Below are 18,341 nucleotides of genomic sequence, written 5' to 3'. Positions count from 1 at the left end.
TACTTAGGAACAATGTTAAAACTAAAAGAGCACCCATCTCATCTAGCCAGTTGGGCACAGAAAATCCAGTTTCTGAATTACTCGTTCTCATTGTATATCATTAAAACATTATTCTGTAGACACCTATGCATAGGCTAGACCCAAATGAAATCAGTTGGGCTCTGCAATTTGGAAGTGATCCGCTGCCCTAAATCAAGGAAAGGATATTATTTGCTAAGTTATAAACAAGCCTACAAGACTGGAGTCCTTCATATCACAAATATAAAAAAAAATTGAACGTGACAAAAATATTTGATGCCAGGCAGTGGGACAAATTGCCAAGGGCACTTCTGGATAGCAACTCTGCAGAGATTCAAAGCAGAGCTTGATACCCATCTATCAGTGATATTTAAGGATAATTAAACTAATTCTACCCCAATGCACAAGCTAGAGGAGTCACAGATGATCCCTCCCAACCTAAAGGGTTCTAGTGGATAAAAATTAACTGTTATAACAAGGAAAGTAGACTGCAGATGCAGCAGTCAATATACAGCATGTAACTAGACAACAGCAATTGTTGCAAAAAATCCAAAGGGCAGTGCAACTCAATGTCTGAATTATCTTACAAAACTGGAGAGCAGAGATTGTTTGTCTACCAACACCCCCATTTTTTAATTTTGATAACTATATGGCTATATTTGTTGTATTTTCCAGTTTTGTGCTGGCCTCAAGTCAGAAATGTATGAGTAGACATTCTTAGTACTGCACTGCGTTTGTAGTACTAATAATAAATAATTTCAACTCGCCGCTCCCAGAAAGAGAGTCTGCTGCACTTTTGCTCAGTTGAGCGTTGCAACGCGAACTACATCTCCCAGAGACCTTTGGGCAGGCAGGGGCGAGCCCAGGTCACGCGGTGTGAAAGCAGACTCGAGGCGGGGCGTGCGCGAGAGGGAGGCTGACGTAGGATGCGAACGGCCTAGAACTCCCTTTCCCACAATGCCTCGCGGGGCCAGGAGGGCGATGGGTGGGGCTGCGGGAGCAAAAGCGCCTCGAAAACTGCTCTCGAGAGCGGGAGGGGGGTGAAAAGACTACATCTCCCGGCGTGCTCTAGGCGCGGGCGCCTGCGCGGTGATAAGTCGCACCTGAGGGAAAGAGGGGAGGAGGGAGCGGCCGCCATCTTGCGTGAGGGAGAGACCGGACCAGCTTAGCCAGGACGGAAGGAAGGAGGGAGGGAAGCAGCTAGTCAGCCGCCGACCCACCACCGCGGAGGAGCCGCCATGAACCCCGAGTAGTGAGTGTTTCTCTGCTGGGCCTGGCTGGAGGGAGGGGGCGGACTGGCTTCTACTTTGGGGAAGGGGAGGGGCTGAAGTTCCGGGCTCTCTTCTCTCCCCCCCCCCCATATGAGGCCTAGATAGACTCCCTCCCCCGGTTCTCCTAAGGGCGCCGGTGACAGTCGGTGTCGAGTGGGGGAGAAGAGGCTGAATATATATACATATAATATATACACATATATACACACACATGCGCATGCACATGCACATACACCTTATCCCATTCCTTATAGGTGTGGGGAGTAGTATACATATAACTGGTTGGAGGGAACGACTGAAACTCGACTCTTGTGCCAGCCCCTTCCTCTCCCATGAACTGTTTAGCCCCGTTGCGCTATGGTGCCTCCTGTCCTTGGTGGCTTTTTATGTCTGTCCCCAACTTCCCACTATGTGTCTCCTACTACTCTTCTTCACCCCACATTGGTCTTGTGCCATTCTTCCTCCTGCCCCCAAATTACCCACTTGCCTTGTCTGTCTTTCCCTAACTTTCTGCTGTGTTTTCCCGCAACCACTCCTCTGCCTCCGCCCTCCCCTTGCACTACTAGCCTATTGTGCTATTATTCCACCCCCCCGCGGTGTTCATTATTTCCCCCCCTTTCCATTTATTTTTTACACATCTGCATACCACTCTGCATACCACATCTAAAACAATGTGTGCAATTAAGAAAAGAGAGATATTTAGCCTGTTTTTAAGGACTGAGTCTTCACAGGGTGTTTGAAAGCAGATAGTGTTTCCATAAGATGTATGATAGACAAACAGATGGTGGAAGAGGAAGATGAAAGGTCGATTCACTGATTAAGTGAGGCATACATAAATGTTTTATACAGGTGTACGTGTGTGTGTGTGTGTGTGTAAAGCAGGGATGGGGAATCTCTGGCCCTCTAGATTTTGCTGGACTACAACTCCCATCATCCCTGGCCATTGACCATGCAGGCTGCTGGGAGTTGGAGTCTTAACAACATCTGGAGGGCTGTAGGATCCCTACCCCATATAAAATTAAGCTTCTATGTATGTCCTCATTAACTAAGAAGAGTCTGTTCTTATACACCCCTGCAAAGAAAAAAAAAATCTGTAATCCTATTCACCCTCACTTGAAAGTTGACTGTTTTACTCAGTGACACTTGCTTCCAAGTAAAGATGCATAGAATCAGAATGTAAATTCCTGTGTCTATCTCACTTTCTGTTCAGTGGAATAGTCTTCTAGTTCATATAAACATCTTCCAACTCCGTCATGTGCTCCCACTATATTTTTGTGTGTTTTTTACTTTGTACAGGAAGGTACCCACCCAATCAGGTGAGTAGTTGTTTACAAATCTGCTGTTAGATCCTCCTATATTGTATACCTGCCCACTTAAGTGACCACTTGCCACATCATGTGGTTTCTGACCTAGGAAGTCTCATGCCACAGTGAACAATTAAGGTCTTTAAGGTGCTCCAAGATGCTTTGTGTTTGCTGGAGTTTGTCTTCTGTAGAAGCTATTTAGGTGGCCTGGCCGAGCTTCTGTAGTTGACCCAGTTCATCTGACCACATTCATTGAGGCCTTGCGAGGTTATCCCAGAGTTGTTTCTGGTAACTTTTCCTGCTGTGTAAATAGTCCTATAGCTGTGGTAGAAAAAAGTAGGGGGCTTTTATAAGTAAAGTTCATGATAAAGCAAGCAAGCAGAGATTCGGGCATTAACTCAAACTCCTGCTTCTTTCAAACTGTTGAGAACTTGAAACAAGTTTTGTTACAAACTGAAGTAGTTTGTAAAAACAGTAATTTCAAACTGTGTACCAAGTAAGCATGGGTATTTGGCAGCATCTGTATTCCCATCTGCTCAGAATGGGAGATCCCCTTAACACACTACTTTGTGTGTGCAGAGGCACTGGCTTGAAAGCTATTCTGTTATGGGCTAGCACAATCACATTTCAAACCCATCTGTCTATTTTAGCTAGTCCTACATAGAGTAGACCCAATGGCATTACTGTATACGACCAACATTGGGTTGACTCTGAGTAGCTTGGACACAAGAACGTCCATAGAACATAAGAAGCTGCCTTAAAAGCTAGCTCAGATCATTTATCCACCCAGCTCAATTTTGTCCACACTGACTAGCAGCTGCTCTTCAGACCAAAGTCTTTCCTAGGCAGTCTAGGACCTTTTGCATGCAAAGCATGTACTTAACCATTGAGCTACATCCTTTTAAGACTCTGAGCAGAATATGCTGTTGTTTAATTCCCAAATGTCAAGTAGTTGGGCTTTTAGTCACTGAGTGTGAAGGGAAAGCACTATGCAGGTGCTCAAAGGCACACTTTCTTGGAGATACAGAGTTCTGGCCATTGTATGTAGCATGGGAGACTCATGAATCTCAAAATGGGCTCATGAAATCTTGGGGCCTGGCAATAGTGGGCCTGAGGCCAAAATAAGTTTTGGGACCTTTGGTTCTTTCTGCTGCATCTCTGGCTAGTTCTGGCTTGTAAAAAAATTACTTGCCTGATGTTCTGTAGAGAATAAGTAATGCTTTCATGAAATCAACCAGGAGATCATTGATTTTACATTCATTCCTGGGGAGCCTGTGGCCTATCAGCCCCAACCAATGGTTAGGGTTGAAAAGAATTGTACCTCAGCAACGTCTGGAGTGCCACAGGTTCCCCACATATGTTTTATTCTAAGCTCTTGGTTTTCCAGTGTGGGCAAGCAGGCTAGAACCCCACTCTTTGGGCCAGTTTCTTCTGTGGACTTTGTTTGCAAAGGATTAACAGCCACCCATCAGGATGGTCTGCTGCACCTTTTGGGAATGGCTACTCCAGGCTTCCTCAACCTTGGCCCTCCAGATGTTTTTGGCCTACAACTACCATGATCCCTAGCTAGCAGGACCAGTGGTCAGGGATGGTGGGGATTATATTTTCAAAACATCTGGAGGACCGAGGTTGAGGAAGCCTGGGCTACTCTGAGCCATCCCCAGAAACATTCATCCTCATTATCCAGGGTTGACTGTGGTTGCCATAGCCTCTGCAGAGGCTACTGGAGATTGTTGGGGCAGCTTAGGTACCCTTGGTTTAAAAAACAGGAGTTTCTTCTCTGTCAGCTCTTACTTAGCTGGTCATGAATGCCGCTACCATTGAGGTGATGTGTTAGCAAAGTTACAACAAAGTGACTGCAGACTTAGTGGCCAGACTTTGTTTCATTGGCGCCAAGGACAGCAGTATCTTTTCTCAGCACTGAGCCCAGGCTATATAGTTTACTGTGGTGGAGAGCTAACATAGCATAATGGCTAAGAAACTGAGCTGTGGAAACAAGAAGTTCCCAATTCAAATCTTGCCTCTTCTGTTAACTCATTAAGGGCAAGCTAAGACACTCTCAGCCTTCTAGCTGCAATGTGGGGAATCATAATATTGATCTACCTTACAGGACTAATGTATACATTACTGATAAGATGTCCGTGTAGCACTTTGCTACATGCTAATCATCACATTAAGTGCTTGGCTGCACAAATCCAGAAAGCATCAATTCTGCTAGTAAATCAGCATTACAACAGGAACCTCCTGTTTTCAGGGGTGAAGGTGGAACATGATGCTGTACTAGCAGAAATCTTGGGTTGCTTGACCCTTGGGTCTGTAAACATTTACTATGGATAGCACCTTAAGAACTACAGTGGTGATTTTGGCTTTGTACAGACCTGTTTCTTAAATAGGTAGAGGTTTCTAGCCTAGTAAGTTACGTCCTATAGCGATCTGAAGCAAAGGGGTGTTGTTTTAAAATAAGGAGAAAGGGGAAATTGTCTTTGGTCTTGGTCTTGCAGGGGGAGATAAGTGTATATAAAGTGTCAACAAGATGGTTGGATTGTCATAACTACTATGAAAAACAATCTTGAGGTCTCTTTTTGTTCAAGGGTCGTCTTTCACGGGAAGTGTTCAAAGAAATGACCTGAAGATTATGTGCCATCCTTTCCTGGGAGAATGGATTTGCTTTCTTGCTGCCCTCAACTTTCTAGGACACCTTGGTCTTCACAGTTCAAGTTTGTTGACTGCCCCTTTAGCAGCTGCTGGCTCCTCTACCCTGGTAGCTGTGAGTTGGCTGGGGAGAAACAGATGCGTTCTAGGTTGTGGTGCAATCTGGCAAATAGATCAGAAGCATGTGATCTGGGTCAGATGCCTTTACTCTGAATTTAGGTTCAACAGAATTGGGGCTAGCTACCTCTAGCTCAGGCTAAAACCTTTTGGAGTCTGTTTTGCAGTTGTTTGTCCCTTTGGGCCCAGGGCTTGTATATATCTTGCCCTTCCTTTCTCAAACCTGCCGTGTGAGGAACAGCTGGGAATTGGTGGCATTCCTAAGGTCACCTGAGTCCATGACTGAGGCTTGGGACTTTAGATTTTATTGGCATGCATTTGCTTTGTGAATGGCAATGCCTCCCCCGCCCCCCAAGATTAGGGATAGTCCCTTCCCTCTGTGCTTAATCAGGAAAAGTGCCAGCACACCATCTCGTGACTCGCCTGCTTCCTGTCACCTCTCCTGCACACTAGTCAAACACTCCAATTAAGAAACTTCCTTCCTTCTGACTGTTGGCTATACTTGCAGTTTGGTACATGGGAGAGAACAGCCTGATAGTCAAGTGCCCTGTTGTGCTTTTGGGGTGGTGGGATCCTTGGCAGCAGTGCTGGTGGTGTGGCAAAGGGGTGGTGTTGTGAAACAGATTCCAGAAGGTTTCTGTGGTAGTCCCCTGAGCTGCAGCTTCAGATGAATTGGGGGATAATGGGAAGTGATTCTGGGGCTTTTCAGAACAAGGACCTGAGTAAGACAGTGGAACCGTCTCTCTCTGTGGACTCTCTTTCATTGGAGGTTTTTAAGTAGAGGTTGCATGGCCATCTGTCATGGATGCTTTAATTGAGATTCTTGCATTGCAGGGGATTGGACTAGATCAGGGGTCGGCAAGGTTTACCTCGCCTGGGCCGGTTCACTCCAGCGGAGATCCTTCCGTTGGCCAGATTGCATGTGTGCCTGCAATTTTCAGCGTCTGCGCAGACATGATTTTCGGCGCTGCGGAAGCAAATCCCTGCGCCAGTTTAGCGCAGTGCGTGGGGACTCACTGAATGGGCGGCTCAGTTCGAGGGTGGCTCGTGGGGCGGTTAAACGACTCCCGTGGGCAGGTCACCACAATGTAAAATACAACATTGAAAACAGTTTAAAACAATTTACAAGCACAACAGGTGTGAGTCCTAAAATATCTATATCTCAAGTGCAAAAAGGCCAGGCATCTTCAGCATACAACTGAAAGCTATATAGTGATGGTGCTAGATGTGTCTCTGTGTGGAGGGAGTTCCACAGCTTGTTGTTGTTGTTCAGTCATTCAGTCATGTCCGGCTCTTCGTGACCCCATGGACCAGAGCACGCCAGGCACGCCTATCTTTCACTGCCTCCCAGAGTTTGGCCAAACTCATGCCAGTCGCTTCGAGAACACTGTCCAGCCATCTCATCCTCTGTCGTCCCCTTCTCCTTCTGCCCTCCATCTTTCCCAACATCAGGGCCTTTTCCAGGGAGTCTTCTCTTCTCATGAGGTGGCCAAAGTACTGGAGCCTCAACTTCAGGATCTGCCCTCCCAGTGAGCACTCGGGGCTGATTTCTTTAAGGATGGATAAGTTTGATCTTTTTGCAGGCCATGGGACTCTCAAGAGTCTCCTCCAGCACCATAATTCAAAAGCATCGATTCTCCACAGCTTAGGAGCTGCCATAGAGAATGCACTCTCCCAGGTCATCCCTATCCTGAGCTTCTGAGGGCAGAGGATCTACTCTTAATACCCAATACCCCTTCTGCTGATCTTCACACCTGAGAAGGTCTGTATGGAAGGAGGCAATCTTTCATATATTTGGGGCCCAAGGTGCTTTAAACACTAGTGTGAGCACCTTCCATTAAGCTCCCATTCTTAATTGTTATGGAGGCTTAACAGTATTTTTTTAGAAAGGATAAAGAAAAGGTGGTGGAAGTTGTGTTGTAAAACCTGTAGGCCAGCCTCTTCTAACCTGGTGCCCTCTAGACATTTTGGACCACAACTCCCATCAGCCCCAGCCAGCACATTGTAGTCCAACATTTCTGGAGGGCACCAGGTTAAAGGAGGCTGCTCCAGGTGGCAGAAGGTAGCCATGATTTAAAATTGAGCCTGTGTTTGAAACAGTTTGCAAACACTGGTTAAAGCTAACTATGGTTAGAGTTGATGTCGCTGTAGGTTAGCTCTGACAAAAGTGAAGCAAGGCAGGGATAAATTTTCACTAGGGTGTGTGGGGAGGAGAGTGAATGAATCACTGACTCACTCCCTGTTGCTTAACCATGAGTAAGAGATTGAGAGAATTTTGTTTCTACTGGGCCTTACTGTCCCTGATTCATAGGAATTATTAGACATAGTGCCAGAAGTCTGCTGCTGCATTTGTCACTGGCAACTGCATCTTTTAATTGGGCAAGGGGCTCTATCCCTCTTGTCGAATTTGGAAAAGGGAAGGACGTGCTCACCTTGAAGTTCAGGTTCTCAGAAAGCAGTGAAACTTCTTACTGCTTTTTTAGTGCCTCCATTGTAACCCATCCTTGGCAAAGCAGATGTTGTGGCCTACAACTCCCATCATCCCTGACCACTGTATAGGCTGGCTGGGGCTGATGGGGGTTGGAGTACACAGGCTCCCTGCCCTGTTCTGAGCACTTCTGAAGCTAACATTATAAGTCCCCCCTCCTTCCCAGGTCCTCCAATGCTCACTTGGAAATTGGAGTGGAGACCTTAGCCCACACCTTGGGTGAGTGCCGAGGCCAAGCAACATTTCTAAAACCCAGCAGAGTACACAATCATGGCGTATACACAGAGCCCTACCCTATGACTTTCCAAGGAAGTATCTGCTTTCGATGAGTAGTGCATTGTGACAGTTCCTACAAAGATGATTTATTTGGATAGTGAAGTCAGACCTGAACAATCAAACAGAAGATTCAAACATTGCTCAAGGCTTGTGCATACACAGCAAACTCATCTAAATGATAACCTTGTCAAAGTAACAAATGTGGTGGGGTATTTAATGCAATTTGCTGCGTGTCAAATACATGTTTTGCTTTGTGTAGAGGTGCTCCTTTACAGAATATCTGCCGGCCACAGATAATCTGGGGTTTAGCCATATCTCAGTGCTAGAGCATCTGCTTCTTATGCAGAAAGTCCCTGGTCTAATCCTGATATCTCTAGGTAGTGCTGAGAACATTCCCTTGCCTGAAACTTTGGAGACCTGCCTCCAGGCAGTGTAGATGCTACTGAGCCATGTGGACCAGTGGCGTGACTTGGTATAAGATAGATTTCAATTTCCTGTTGGGTGAGCAGGGACATGAGCTTGAACAGTGAGGAGGCTGATTAATTGGGGGGGGGGGCGGCAGGCAGCACCACTTGGGACCTAATGGTTTCTGCTTTGGCCTGCTCTGGCTTCTGATTTCTTCAGTAGATATAACAATCAATATGTTTTTGTACCTCCCTTGAGCAATTTCACAAGATAACTTGGATTTCTGGGGCAGTCAGATCCTGTGCTATATTACTTTAATATTCAGAATACTCAAGCTTAGTGTAAGAATGTCCTCAATCTGCCGAGTCAGGTACAGTGTCTGGAGAGGAAACAAATTAGTCCAGATGATGATGATGAGTGTTACTTTTTCTATCCATACAAAACTTATCTGTTCTCCTCTTTCTATTTTCCAGTGACTACCTGTTCAAACTGCTTCTGATTGGTGACTCCGGTGTGGGGAAGTCATGCCTCTTATTGCGGTTTGCTGTAAGTATTTACTTTTGCCCTAAGTGGCAACCTTTCTTCCTAGCCTGGGGAGCAAATGCAACCCTGTAGGGCTCCCTGTCTGGTCTTTGGCATGCTCCTCAGGCCACACCACCTCCTCCAGACCACATCCTCCTGGAGGCAGTTGCCTCAAGTGGCGGAATCCATGTAGTGGCACTATGGGTGCCACATGGGTGCCTTGCCTACTGCTGGTGGAGAAGCTGCAGCTTCTGGTGAGATCTTGAAGGGCTCCTGCGAGATCTTGTTGGAAGCTGTGGTAGTCAGCGCAACTCTTCTCCCATGGTAGGGCACCATCACTGGAAAAACAAGGAGAAATGGCAGTGCTTATGGGTTCTGGCAAGATCTTGTGGACCTCTCAAAATGCACCTGGTGTGTGGCAAATTTCAAATGCTGCATTTTGCGAGGTCCACAAGATCTTGCCAGAAGCCACTGCTGCTTCTCCTTGTTTCTCCAGTGGTGGTGCCCCACCATGGGAGAAGAGTTGCGCCAACTACCATAGCTTCCAACAAGATCTCGCAAGAGCCCTGCAGGATCTCGGTTTGAAACCCCACGACGGGGTGAGCTCCCGTTGCTCGGTCCCTGCTCCTGCCAACCTAGCAGTTCAAAAGCACGAAGTGCAAGTAGATAAATAGGTACCGCTCTGGCAGGAAGGTAAATGGCGTTTCTGTGCGCTGCTCTGGTTCACCAGAAGTTGCTTAGTCATGCTGGCCACATGACCTGGAAGCTGTACGCTGGCTCCCTTGGCCAGTAAAGCGAGATGAGTGCCGCAACCCCAGAGTTGTCTACGACTGGACCTATCGGTCAGTGGTCCCTTTACCTTTACCAGCCACTTGCGACCAAGTGAAGATGCCCAGGCACCAGGATGGCGCCTGACATCTCCACCATCTGAACATGCACGCCTGGGGATCCTTGGATCTTGCCTGTTTTCACACGCATCATGTAGAATTTTATCCATTATACTTTATCTACACAAGCAGAACAAATTTCAGGAACCAAAAATTAGTATTGAGTAATATGACTTTCAAGCCATCTGGCCTCAAAATGGCAACTAGACATTCCACTTTTGTGGACTGTAACCCTGATATAAGGAGCCATTTGGCGTATATATCTGAGTTTGTACCCCGATAAGTGAGGCTTCAGAGGAGCAGTAGTAGGAGTTGAGGACGCTTTCCTGTTTCACCTCAGGTGGTGAAATGGGATGGGCCACCCCTGACTCTGCTCGTCCCTCTTTCTTTTCTGGATGGAGGCTACTCTGCTCACTTTTGCCTTTCTCCCCACCCATCACTGGCATGTTGCCCTCAGAAGCTTGCCCAGAATAGAATGCAGTCCTCAGGGTGAAAGGGTTTCCCCAACCCTTGTCCTAGCCTATCATTAGTGAGCCTTAGAGAAAGCAACTGATCGGAGCTGCCTCTTGGTGATGAGTTTTCTTAAAGCTTTTCAGGGGATTTGAGCCAACGGAAGAGGCACAAGACCTGTGACTAATCCCCTTGGAATCTCTTATCTCACCCCCTCCTTAACACACACAAAAATACAACATTCATTGTGAGGAAGCTTTGTTTTCTCTATTTGTCCCTCAGGATGAGCAGCTATAGAGATACAGTTTTTAAACTTTTCTGGTCTTTGGGAAATCCCTCTTCCATACCAACATGTCTGCGAAGGAACCCTAGTTTGCAATGTAGAGAGTTTTGCTAAATGCATTGCTCGCGTGAACTGAGCACAGATTAAGAAACAGAGTAGTCATAATGAGCCTAAAAATTCTGAGTATTATTTATTAAATTTCCATCCCACCCTTCCTGCCAAAGAAGCATAGGGTGGCAAACGTCAAACAGTCAAAAGGTACAGTCAAAAGGTAGAAACAAAACAAGAGGAGGAGGAGAATCAAACTGGAGAAAGCCAGGATGAATAGCCATTGCACTGGAGTTGGGTGGCCGTTTCATTACTAGCTGCCCTCAGTCCTCCCCAACCTTCAGACTCAGACACTGATTGTCGAAAGCCACAAGAAAACCTTTATTAACTGTGATGTTCTTACTGCTGAACATTCCCAATGAGAAACCCTAATGGGATCTTGGAGAACCTCGGAACTTAGAACAGTCCTGGGGGTGAGGAATCATTGGTCTTAATTGCGCAGGAAGACAAGGGAAAAGTAGGTTTTGGTGGATTCCTCCCCCTCCCTCCTACTATGTAATGCGTGGTTTATACAGTGGTCTCACACTACAGTTCTTCCTTGCCAGTTGGCATTCTAGGCATATGCCAGCCTTCCCCAACCCTGTGCCCTTCAGATGTTTTGGATTACAACAACTCCCAATAACCCCATCCAGCATGGATGTGCTGGCTGAGGTTGGTTGGATGTGAATGCCGTTTCCTAAAATGTACACTGCTTTTGTTTCATATGTGTTTGGGAATCTTGAATGTTAGAATTGTTGGTTGCATTTTGATACACCTTTCCCCCACCCGAAAAAAAGAGAACAGGAATGACGACTTCTGTCTGCAGCTTCTTGCTGTTGATGAGAAACACTCTCTTTCATAGGATGACACCTACACAGAAAGCTACATTAGCACCATTGGGGTGGACTTCAAAATCCGCACCATCGAGTTGGATGGCAAAACTATCAAGCTGCAAATTGTGAGTCTGTAAATCTCTTGGTTTCAAAAGTGTCTTTAGAGGAGTTTTTGGATGTGGGAACTAATCCCAGAATTCTGGGTTGTTCATTGATTCCTCTGTGGAGAAGATGAATCACATTCCTATAGCTCTGTCTAAAGGTTTTGCAAGGTCCACAGTTTCATCCATGGGTTGTAAACTAATGGTGCTGAGCCACAACTGTGATTGTCTCTTCCCTCTCCAGTGGGACACGGCCGGGCAGGAACGGTTTCGAACCATCACCTCCAGTTACTACCGAGGGGCACATGGAATAATTGTGGTGTACGATGTAACGGATCAGGTAGACTAATGGCTGCATTGTGGTGGTTAGAGCAGGGGTGGGAGATGGCAGGGGAAGATGATAAAAATCTGTGTGTGTCTGTTTAGGGTATCCAGCTCTGGGGATGAGGAGGAACAGTGGGAAAGAGGGACCATGAGTGTAAAAGGCAATCACCCACCTCATTACTACAGAAGATGGTCTATGGCTGACATCTGTTCAGAAGGGTGGATCAAATGCTCCCATTTCCAGAGGTTATGTTGGTAGCGGTATCTTGAATCAAAAGGCAGCTCTGTCTAACTAGAGACCATGAGAAGCAATTCTCTCTCTATCCCCGATTAACAGGTGCAGTTCAAATTGTAATGTCAAAACACCCAAAATGATGAAAGCAGAGCAGTTAACTGGAGTGAGTGAGCAAAGCTCCATTCCGGCACATTTTTACCTCTCTTCTTGATGCATTTTGCGGATTGATGCATGGGTTGGATCCAATGATGTCCTACTTGGAGTAGACCCATTGAAATGAATGGACCTAAGTTTGTCATGCTCATCAATTTCAGTGGGTGTTCTCTGAACAGGACTAAAGTTGCCTACAACCCTAGGGCCATAATGTCGGAGAACTCAGAATTTCCTAAGTTCTCCTTAAGGCTGAAGTTCTTGGGGGTCTCAGTTTTGCACTAAGTATTCTGTGAGATTCTTTCCAGTGATGAAGCTGTCTAGTCTAGTCTGCCTGCAGCCCTTTCCAATGCCAAGGGATAACCAGGTTGATGGCCAGGCTTGGAATCCTGCGCTCTGCTGCCTCTCATCGTCTTCCCTCTTGTGGGCTCCCACCTTTCAGGAATCCTACAACAACGTGAAGCAGTGGCTGCAGGAAATCGAGCGCTACGCCAGTGAAAATGTCAACAAGCTCCTCGTGGGCAACAAGTGCGACTTGACCACGAAGAAAGTGGTGGACTACACAACTGCCAAGGTGAGCCGCTGAAGGCAAGGCAGATGCCAGTGGCTGGGAAGAATAGCAAGTTGGAGGAGTTGCTCTTGTGCTTTAGGGCTTCCCACAGACACCTGGTTGGTCACTGTTAGAAAAGGACACTGGACTAAATGAACCACTGACCTGATCTAGCAGCCATGCTCTTCTTATGCTCTTCAGGCAGGCACAAGCAAACCCTGCAAATCAGCAACCTTTCCCCTCTCATCCTCAAGGCAGGAAGTGGGGCAACATTCCCTTCCCGTCAACCTTCTGGAGGCCATATACCGATGGTGGGCGGGACCAGAGGCAAAAGTGGGTGGAGCAGCAAATGTAATTTTTCATTTGGCAAGTTCTGTTCTGCACATGTTCATACACTCTCCCTCCTTTATCCTCAATCCAAACAAGTGTGATCAGAGTTTGACACAATTCCAGCCAGGCAAAAGCACTCCAGGAAGATGTGGGAGGAGTGTCGCCTAGGGAGAATTCAGTGGTCCAGGTAGATGGCCTGGAGAGGCACATTTGATTCCAGGCCTGAGGAACAGCAAATTAAAGCAAAAAATTGAAGGAGAATGTGAAGAAAGGCCTCAGGCAACAATCTCAGTGTACACGTGGATTGATTATAGGAGATGGTTCAGCTGCTGGCCTTGCAGTTGAGGTCCTGCAAGTAGACTCTGACCTATATAATAAAACCTGGGACTCTTGGCTCCTTCCTAACCTTCCCTTTCTCTTTTCTTTGGGCAGGAATTCGCAGACTCGCTTGGGATCCCCTTCCTGGAGACCAGCGCCAAGAATGCCACCAATGTGGAGCAGTCGTTCATGACTATGGCAGCTGAGATCAAGAAACGCATGGGCCCGGGTGCCACGGCTGGTGGTGACAGACCCAACCTGAAAATTGACAGCACTCCGGTCAAACAAGGAGGCGGCGGCTGCTGCTGAGGAGGAGGGACATGAGGATAGTGTGGGGGGGGGGGCGGGGGGCAGCCTGGGGGGCAGGCTGTGGGGAGAGCGGGCCTGCCCCTCCCCTTCTGGTCCAGCCCCACCTCCTGCTTCTTTTTCTTCTCCGAAGGTGGCTTTCCCGGATGATACCTCGCCGGAGGGGGACGGGACCTCCCTCCCCTTCCAGCTCAGCTGCTCCAAGTGCTGTTGAGTATCCTCGGCCTGTTTATTTTGGTTTTGGGGTTTTGTTTTTTTTGTCACTTAACTCTGTAGGGGATTTTGTGTGGGAGGGGTACTGGGGTTGCGGGAGGCAGTGGGTTGGGCTGAGGGTGGGCTTTGTACAGGTTGCAAGCTTCCCCACAACATGGGGAAGTGGGGGGTGATGACATGCTCGTCTGCCTTGGGGCCCTCCTTCCCCCTCTGCATCCCCCAAGGTAGGCAAGGCCTGGGCAATGGTTCTCTTTGCTGGTTTCGTTATGCTGCCCTCCCTTCCATCTCTTCTCTTCCCCCACCTCCAAAACTGTGTTTCTAATCTGGGGCAGAGCGTTGGTTATCTTTTGCTTCAGTCTCTCTTTGCTTCCTGCCCCCATGAGTCTTTGGACTTTGCTAGGGCAAGCCTGAGTTCCTGTGTCCTGTCCTTCTTACTGGCATTTGACTGGTTTGTCAGCAGACAGGGTTTAGCTGGCAAAGGGCTGAAGTGTTTGTGCGTCTCCCCCTGTCTCCAGGCCCCATTTGGGCAAGATGCTGTGTGGCCCACTGCACTCATTCCCCTGCATGTGGCAACTGCTTTCTTTTTCTGCCTGGGGCGGGGGTTTGGTGTCCCTTGCTTCCTTGCTATTTTTTCTACCACCACATCCTTTCCACTCCAGCCACTCCTAAAACCTTTCCTCTCAGGGCACCCTGTCCCACAGCTCCTCTCTTTCCTAGCTGTCTCCTCTCTCCTGTGCCCTGTTTTTCCCAGCCTGCTCTAGGAACAGACAACCTGCTGGCCTCTAGCGGGAGGAGAAATGTGTAATATGGCCTCCCTCCATCACTAGCGCTGCTGCTGCTGCTGCTTCCCCTCGCCCAAGTGGCGGGTGGTTTATTGATCTAATTTAATCCTTCCTCAAGCCTGAACTGGGAGGAAGGAAGGTGGGTCACAGGGGGCTTCCCAGCTCCTGCATTCCACAGTTGATGAATGTATCTTTTGGACAGCTGGGCAAACTCTGTGAGTCTGCTTCAGGTGTGGTCAGAGCAGGGCCCCGCTCACCTGTGGCCATCTGGGCATGCTTTGGCCCTGATCTTCCTCCCATGCCACCCATTGATTCCCTTGTTGATATTTGCAGGTCCATGTAGCCAAACCCTATTCTTTTCCACCCACACACCTTCCTTCCCTGGATCATGACCAAACCAAGGCCCATCCGTCCCACCCTGTCACCCCCACTACCCCCAATTTTGGGCTCTGGCTCCCAAGAATGCTGTATTGTCTTTTTTTTTTAGCACCAGGAAGCTGCATTTTCCATATTGCTTCACTACTACATTCATCCCATTGTCTTTCCCCCTTCCCCCACTTTATTTAAGGAACGTCAGGGACCCCGCTGGGCCAGGAAGTGGGTGGAAGGTGGTTTTGTTCGTCAGCTTCTTCTTTTTCCACAAGTGAAATTTAAAAAACACAAATGAGAGGAAAAGAGAAAAAAATCCAATAAAACATAACCAGCCTCTGCAAAATGAGGGATTTTCAGGCTTGGCTGTGTAGTCCTTATCTTCCTTCCTGCAAGGGATGCAAAAGGGTTGAGCTGTGCTTGTGGATTGTTGGGGTGGTGGTGTGTTGCACTCCTGAAATGTTGCACCCAGAGAGTGGAGGATGTTAATGGTCTTAACTCCCACAGCTATGCTGGTAACCCCAGGCATCTCCTCTTCTTTCCATTCCCTGCCCTGATGAAAAGCCATCAACTAAATTTGCAAAAATGTCGCCATCCCGTTTCTGGCTGCAGGGAAATAAGTGTCAGCTGAAAGAGCGTGCCAGACAAGAGTCTTGTGTCCCTTTCTTGGTTCAATCAGGAAAAATCAGGTTCTTTCAACATCTTCTTGAGGGAGGTAAACTGCAGCTGGGAACGTGTCTCTGCATCCTGTTGGGCTCCCGATGGCAAGATTTACCTTCCAGCTGAGGGCCACTAGTTTTTAATGTTCATTTTTAGCTTGGTGTAGCCAGTGCCATGTCTGCTTTTGTGCCTCATCCTGGCTGGTAAAATCAGCCTCCATCTGTGACCTTATTGTGCAAGGCAGAGTTGATACTCCAGGGTGGGGCTCGGGTACTCTTTCTTTCATGATTCCACAGAACTGCCAAAAAGCAGAACGCAGGAAGCCTGATTGTGCAAGATGGATTAGGCAAACACTTCCAGGTTATCTGTAGATTTGTGGCTTTCACTAACAAAACACTGCTATCATTTTAACTGTGGCTCAGGCTGACTGTGCTTGCTCCTGGCCTTTCATGAAGCTGCATTCAGAGAGCTCAGATTCTCACTGCCCATTCTCCAGGTCGCACCCTAGAATTGCTGTAGCCAATGTGGTATAATGGACTTAGGGGCAGGGAAGACTTCAAAGCTATGTCAAACCTGTGTGTGTGAACGAGAGAAAAATGGTAGGCTCCCTCCACACGGTGCCATCCAGAAGCCCTGGACCACAACTCTTATTGACACCAATGGTTATGCTGGCTAGGGCTGATGAGATCCACAGTCCAAAACATCTGGAGCATACCAGCCTAGGAAAGGATGAAGTAGACTTACCTGTCATCAGGCATGGGAAAAAGGGGTTTTCAAAGCCCTTTGCTCTTCTGGCAAAGCTTGTTGTGCATGATGTGGCTATTGGAACACACTGGGAACCCCCAGCCACTTGTCAAGCTCCTTGATAATGCAGCCGTCAATGAAATTTAGGCAGTGGTCTCCTGTTACCTGCTGGTGCTTCTTGTTGAAGAGCTCAGCCTGCAGTGGGCAGGAGAAGTGGTTCATCCAGACTCCAGCAATGCCTTTCCTCATGAACGGGCTCTTGCTTCACGAATCTGCAGTGCCTCCAGGTGGAATCTAGGCAGGCACTCAGTCATGCCACACAGTCCTCCAGGTCTCCATGTAGCTCATCATAGGTGACATGGGAAACCTCCAGCTCCTCCTTGCAGCTGAGTCAGACTTTGGTGTCCTCAAACCAGGAGCCACAATGCTCTGTGCCATCCAAGTAGCTGAGGAGAATCTCACGGAAGCAGCCAGGGTGATGGAAGAAATTGGCCGTGCTTAGAACTGAGAGGACGACATGGCGATGCCTTCAGGGTTTCTGACCAATTGGATCACCTTGGGCTTAGATTTCTTCAGGGACGATGTTGGACATCCTTAGACGAGGCAACAATTGCACTATATCAACCTTCATCGGCGTGCTGTTGGAACTACCCTTAAATCCAAAATAGTTTATTGCACATGCCTTCAGTTAGAGGGAACTCTAGTTTGTTACAGGTGCTAGGAACTTAGCTCTGTGGGAGGTAAAGTTCCCAGAATTCTTTGGGGGAAGCCATGGGCTTTAAATATATGGTGTGGAGGCGACCAAAGCCTTTAGCATTCCACAAAGCTCTTAATGCATTACTGTATTACAGAGTTAGGGGTAACAGTTTATGGATGCAAGGGCACTCATAACTGCTAAGAGTTAGTGAATATCAGAAATTAGTAAATTGTAGAATTTAGATACTATTTGGGATACTGAAGGGAAAATACAGGCTGCAACAGTTCTGAACTGGGCCACACACAGAAGTTTCTGGGTTAGTTTACGCAAATGAGCCTTGCTGGGCTAGCTAAATGCAGTCTCGTTGAGAAACAAGAGTCAGGTACTGGGTTATTAAGGGCCATTGGCAATGCAAAAAGCTATCCTTCCCTTGTGCCCCTTTTAAACGGAGAGGCTGCTGCTTAGCAAGTGTTCTTGGGAAGGAGGTGCCAGAGATCCAGGCAGAGGCCAGGTGGGGCAGAACCATATTGGCAGGCTGGAAAAAAGGCATGGAAATGGTGTGCAGGATGCCATGAGCTCCAATGCTGTGCTGTTGTGGGGAACAAGGCCCCCCCCCCCAGATGCTGTGAACTCTCTTCCTCTACATAGATCCAGGTGTATAGAGGTGTAAAACAAACCATATATCTTCAAATGCTACAGTCTCTTACATGCCTGAATTCCTAACGGAAACAGGACCCTAGGTAAGCGCCTGGAACCCCCTGGGAATTTGCTACCGCTCGGCAGCGATTGGGGTGGTGTGCAACCTTTGTAACAGTACTGTATCTATATAGGCTCTGTACACACTGGTGTTAAAAGCACATTTGAAACAGACTTTCCCTCATAGATTTCTGGGCACCGTAATTTTCTCCTCCCAGAGTTACAATTCCTAGCAATCCTTAATAAACTACAGTGCCCAGAATTCTTTGAGGG

General features: G+C 47.6%; 1 protein-coding gene across 1 annotated transcript; it reads left to right on the top strand.

The window, feature by feature from the left end:
• The first annotated feature begins 1,115 nt into the window (after positions 1 to 1,115).
• On the top strand, positions 1,116 to 15,633 carry RAB1B (RAB1B, member RAS oncogene family). Its single transcript, XM_033174230.1, has 6 exons — positions 1,116 to 1,270; positions 9,005 to 9,077; positions 11,623 to 11,718; positions 11,939 to 12,034; positions 12,846 to 12,977; positions 13,716 to 15,633. Exons 1-6 carry the CDS (start codon positions 1,257 to 1,259, stop codon positions 13,908 to 13,910), a joined length of 606 nt encoding a protein of 201 aa, XP_033030121.1. The 5' UTR covers positions 1,116 to 1,256; the 3' UTR covers positions 13,911 to 15,633.
• Positions 15,634 to 18,341: the final 2,708 nt, after the last annotated feature.

This window comes from Lacerta agilis, chromosome 17, assembly GCF_009819535.1.
Source record: "Lacerta agilis isolate rLacAgi1 chromosome 17, rLacAgi1.pri, whole genome shotgun sequence".
Taxonomy (NCBI): domain Eukaryota; kingdom Metazoa; phylum Chordata; class Lepidosauria; order Squamata; family Lacertidae; genus Lacerta; species Lacerta agilis.
Note: the sequence above shows the minus strand (reverse complement) of the source record. Positions and strands in the feature narration are given on the sequence as shown.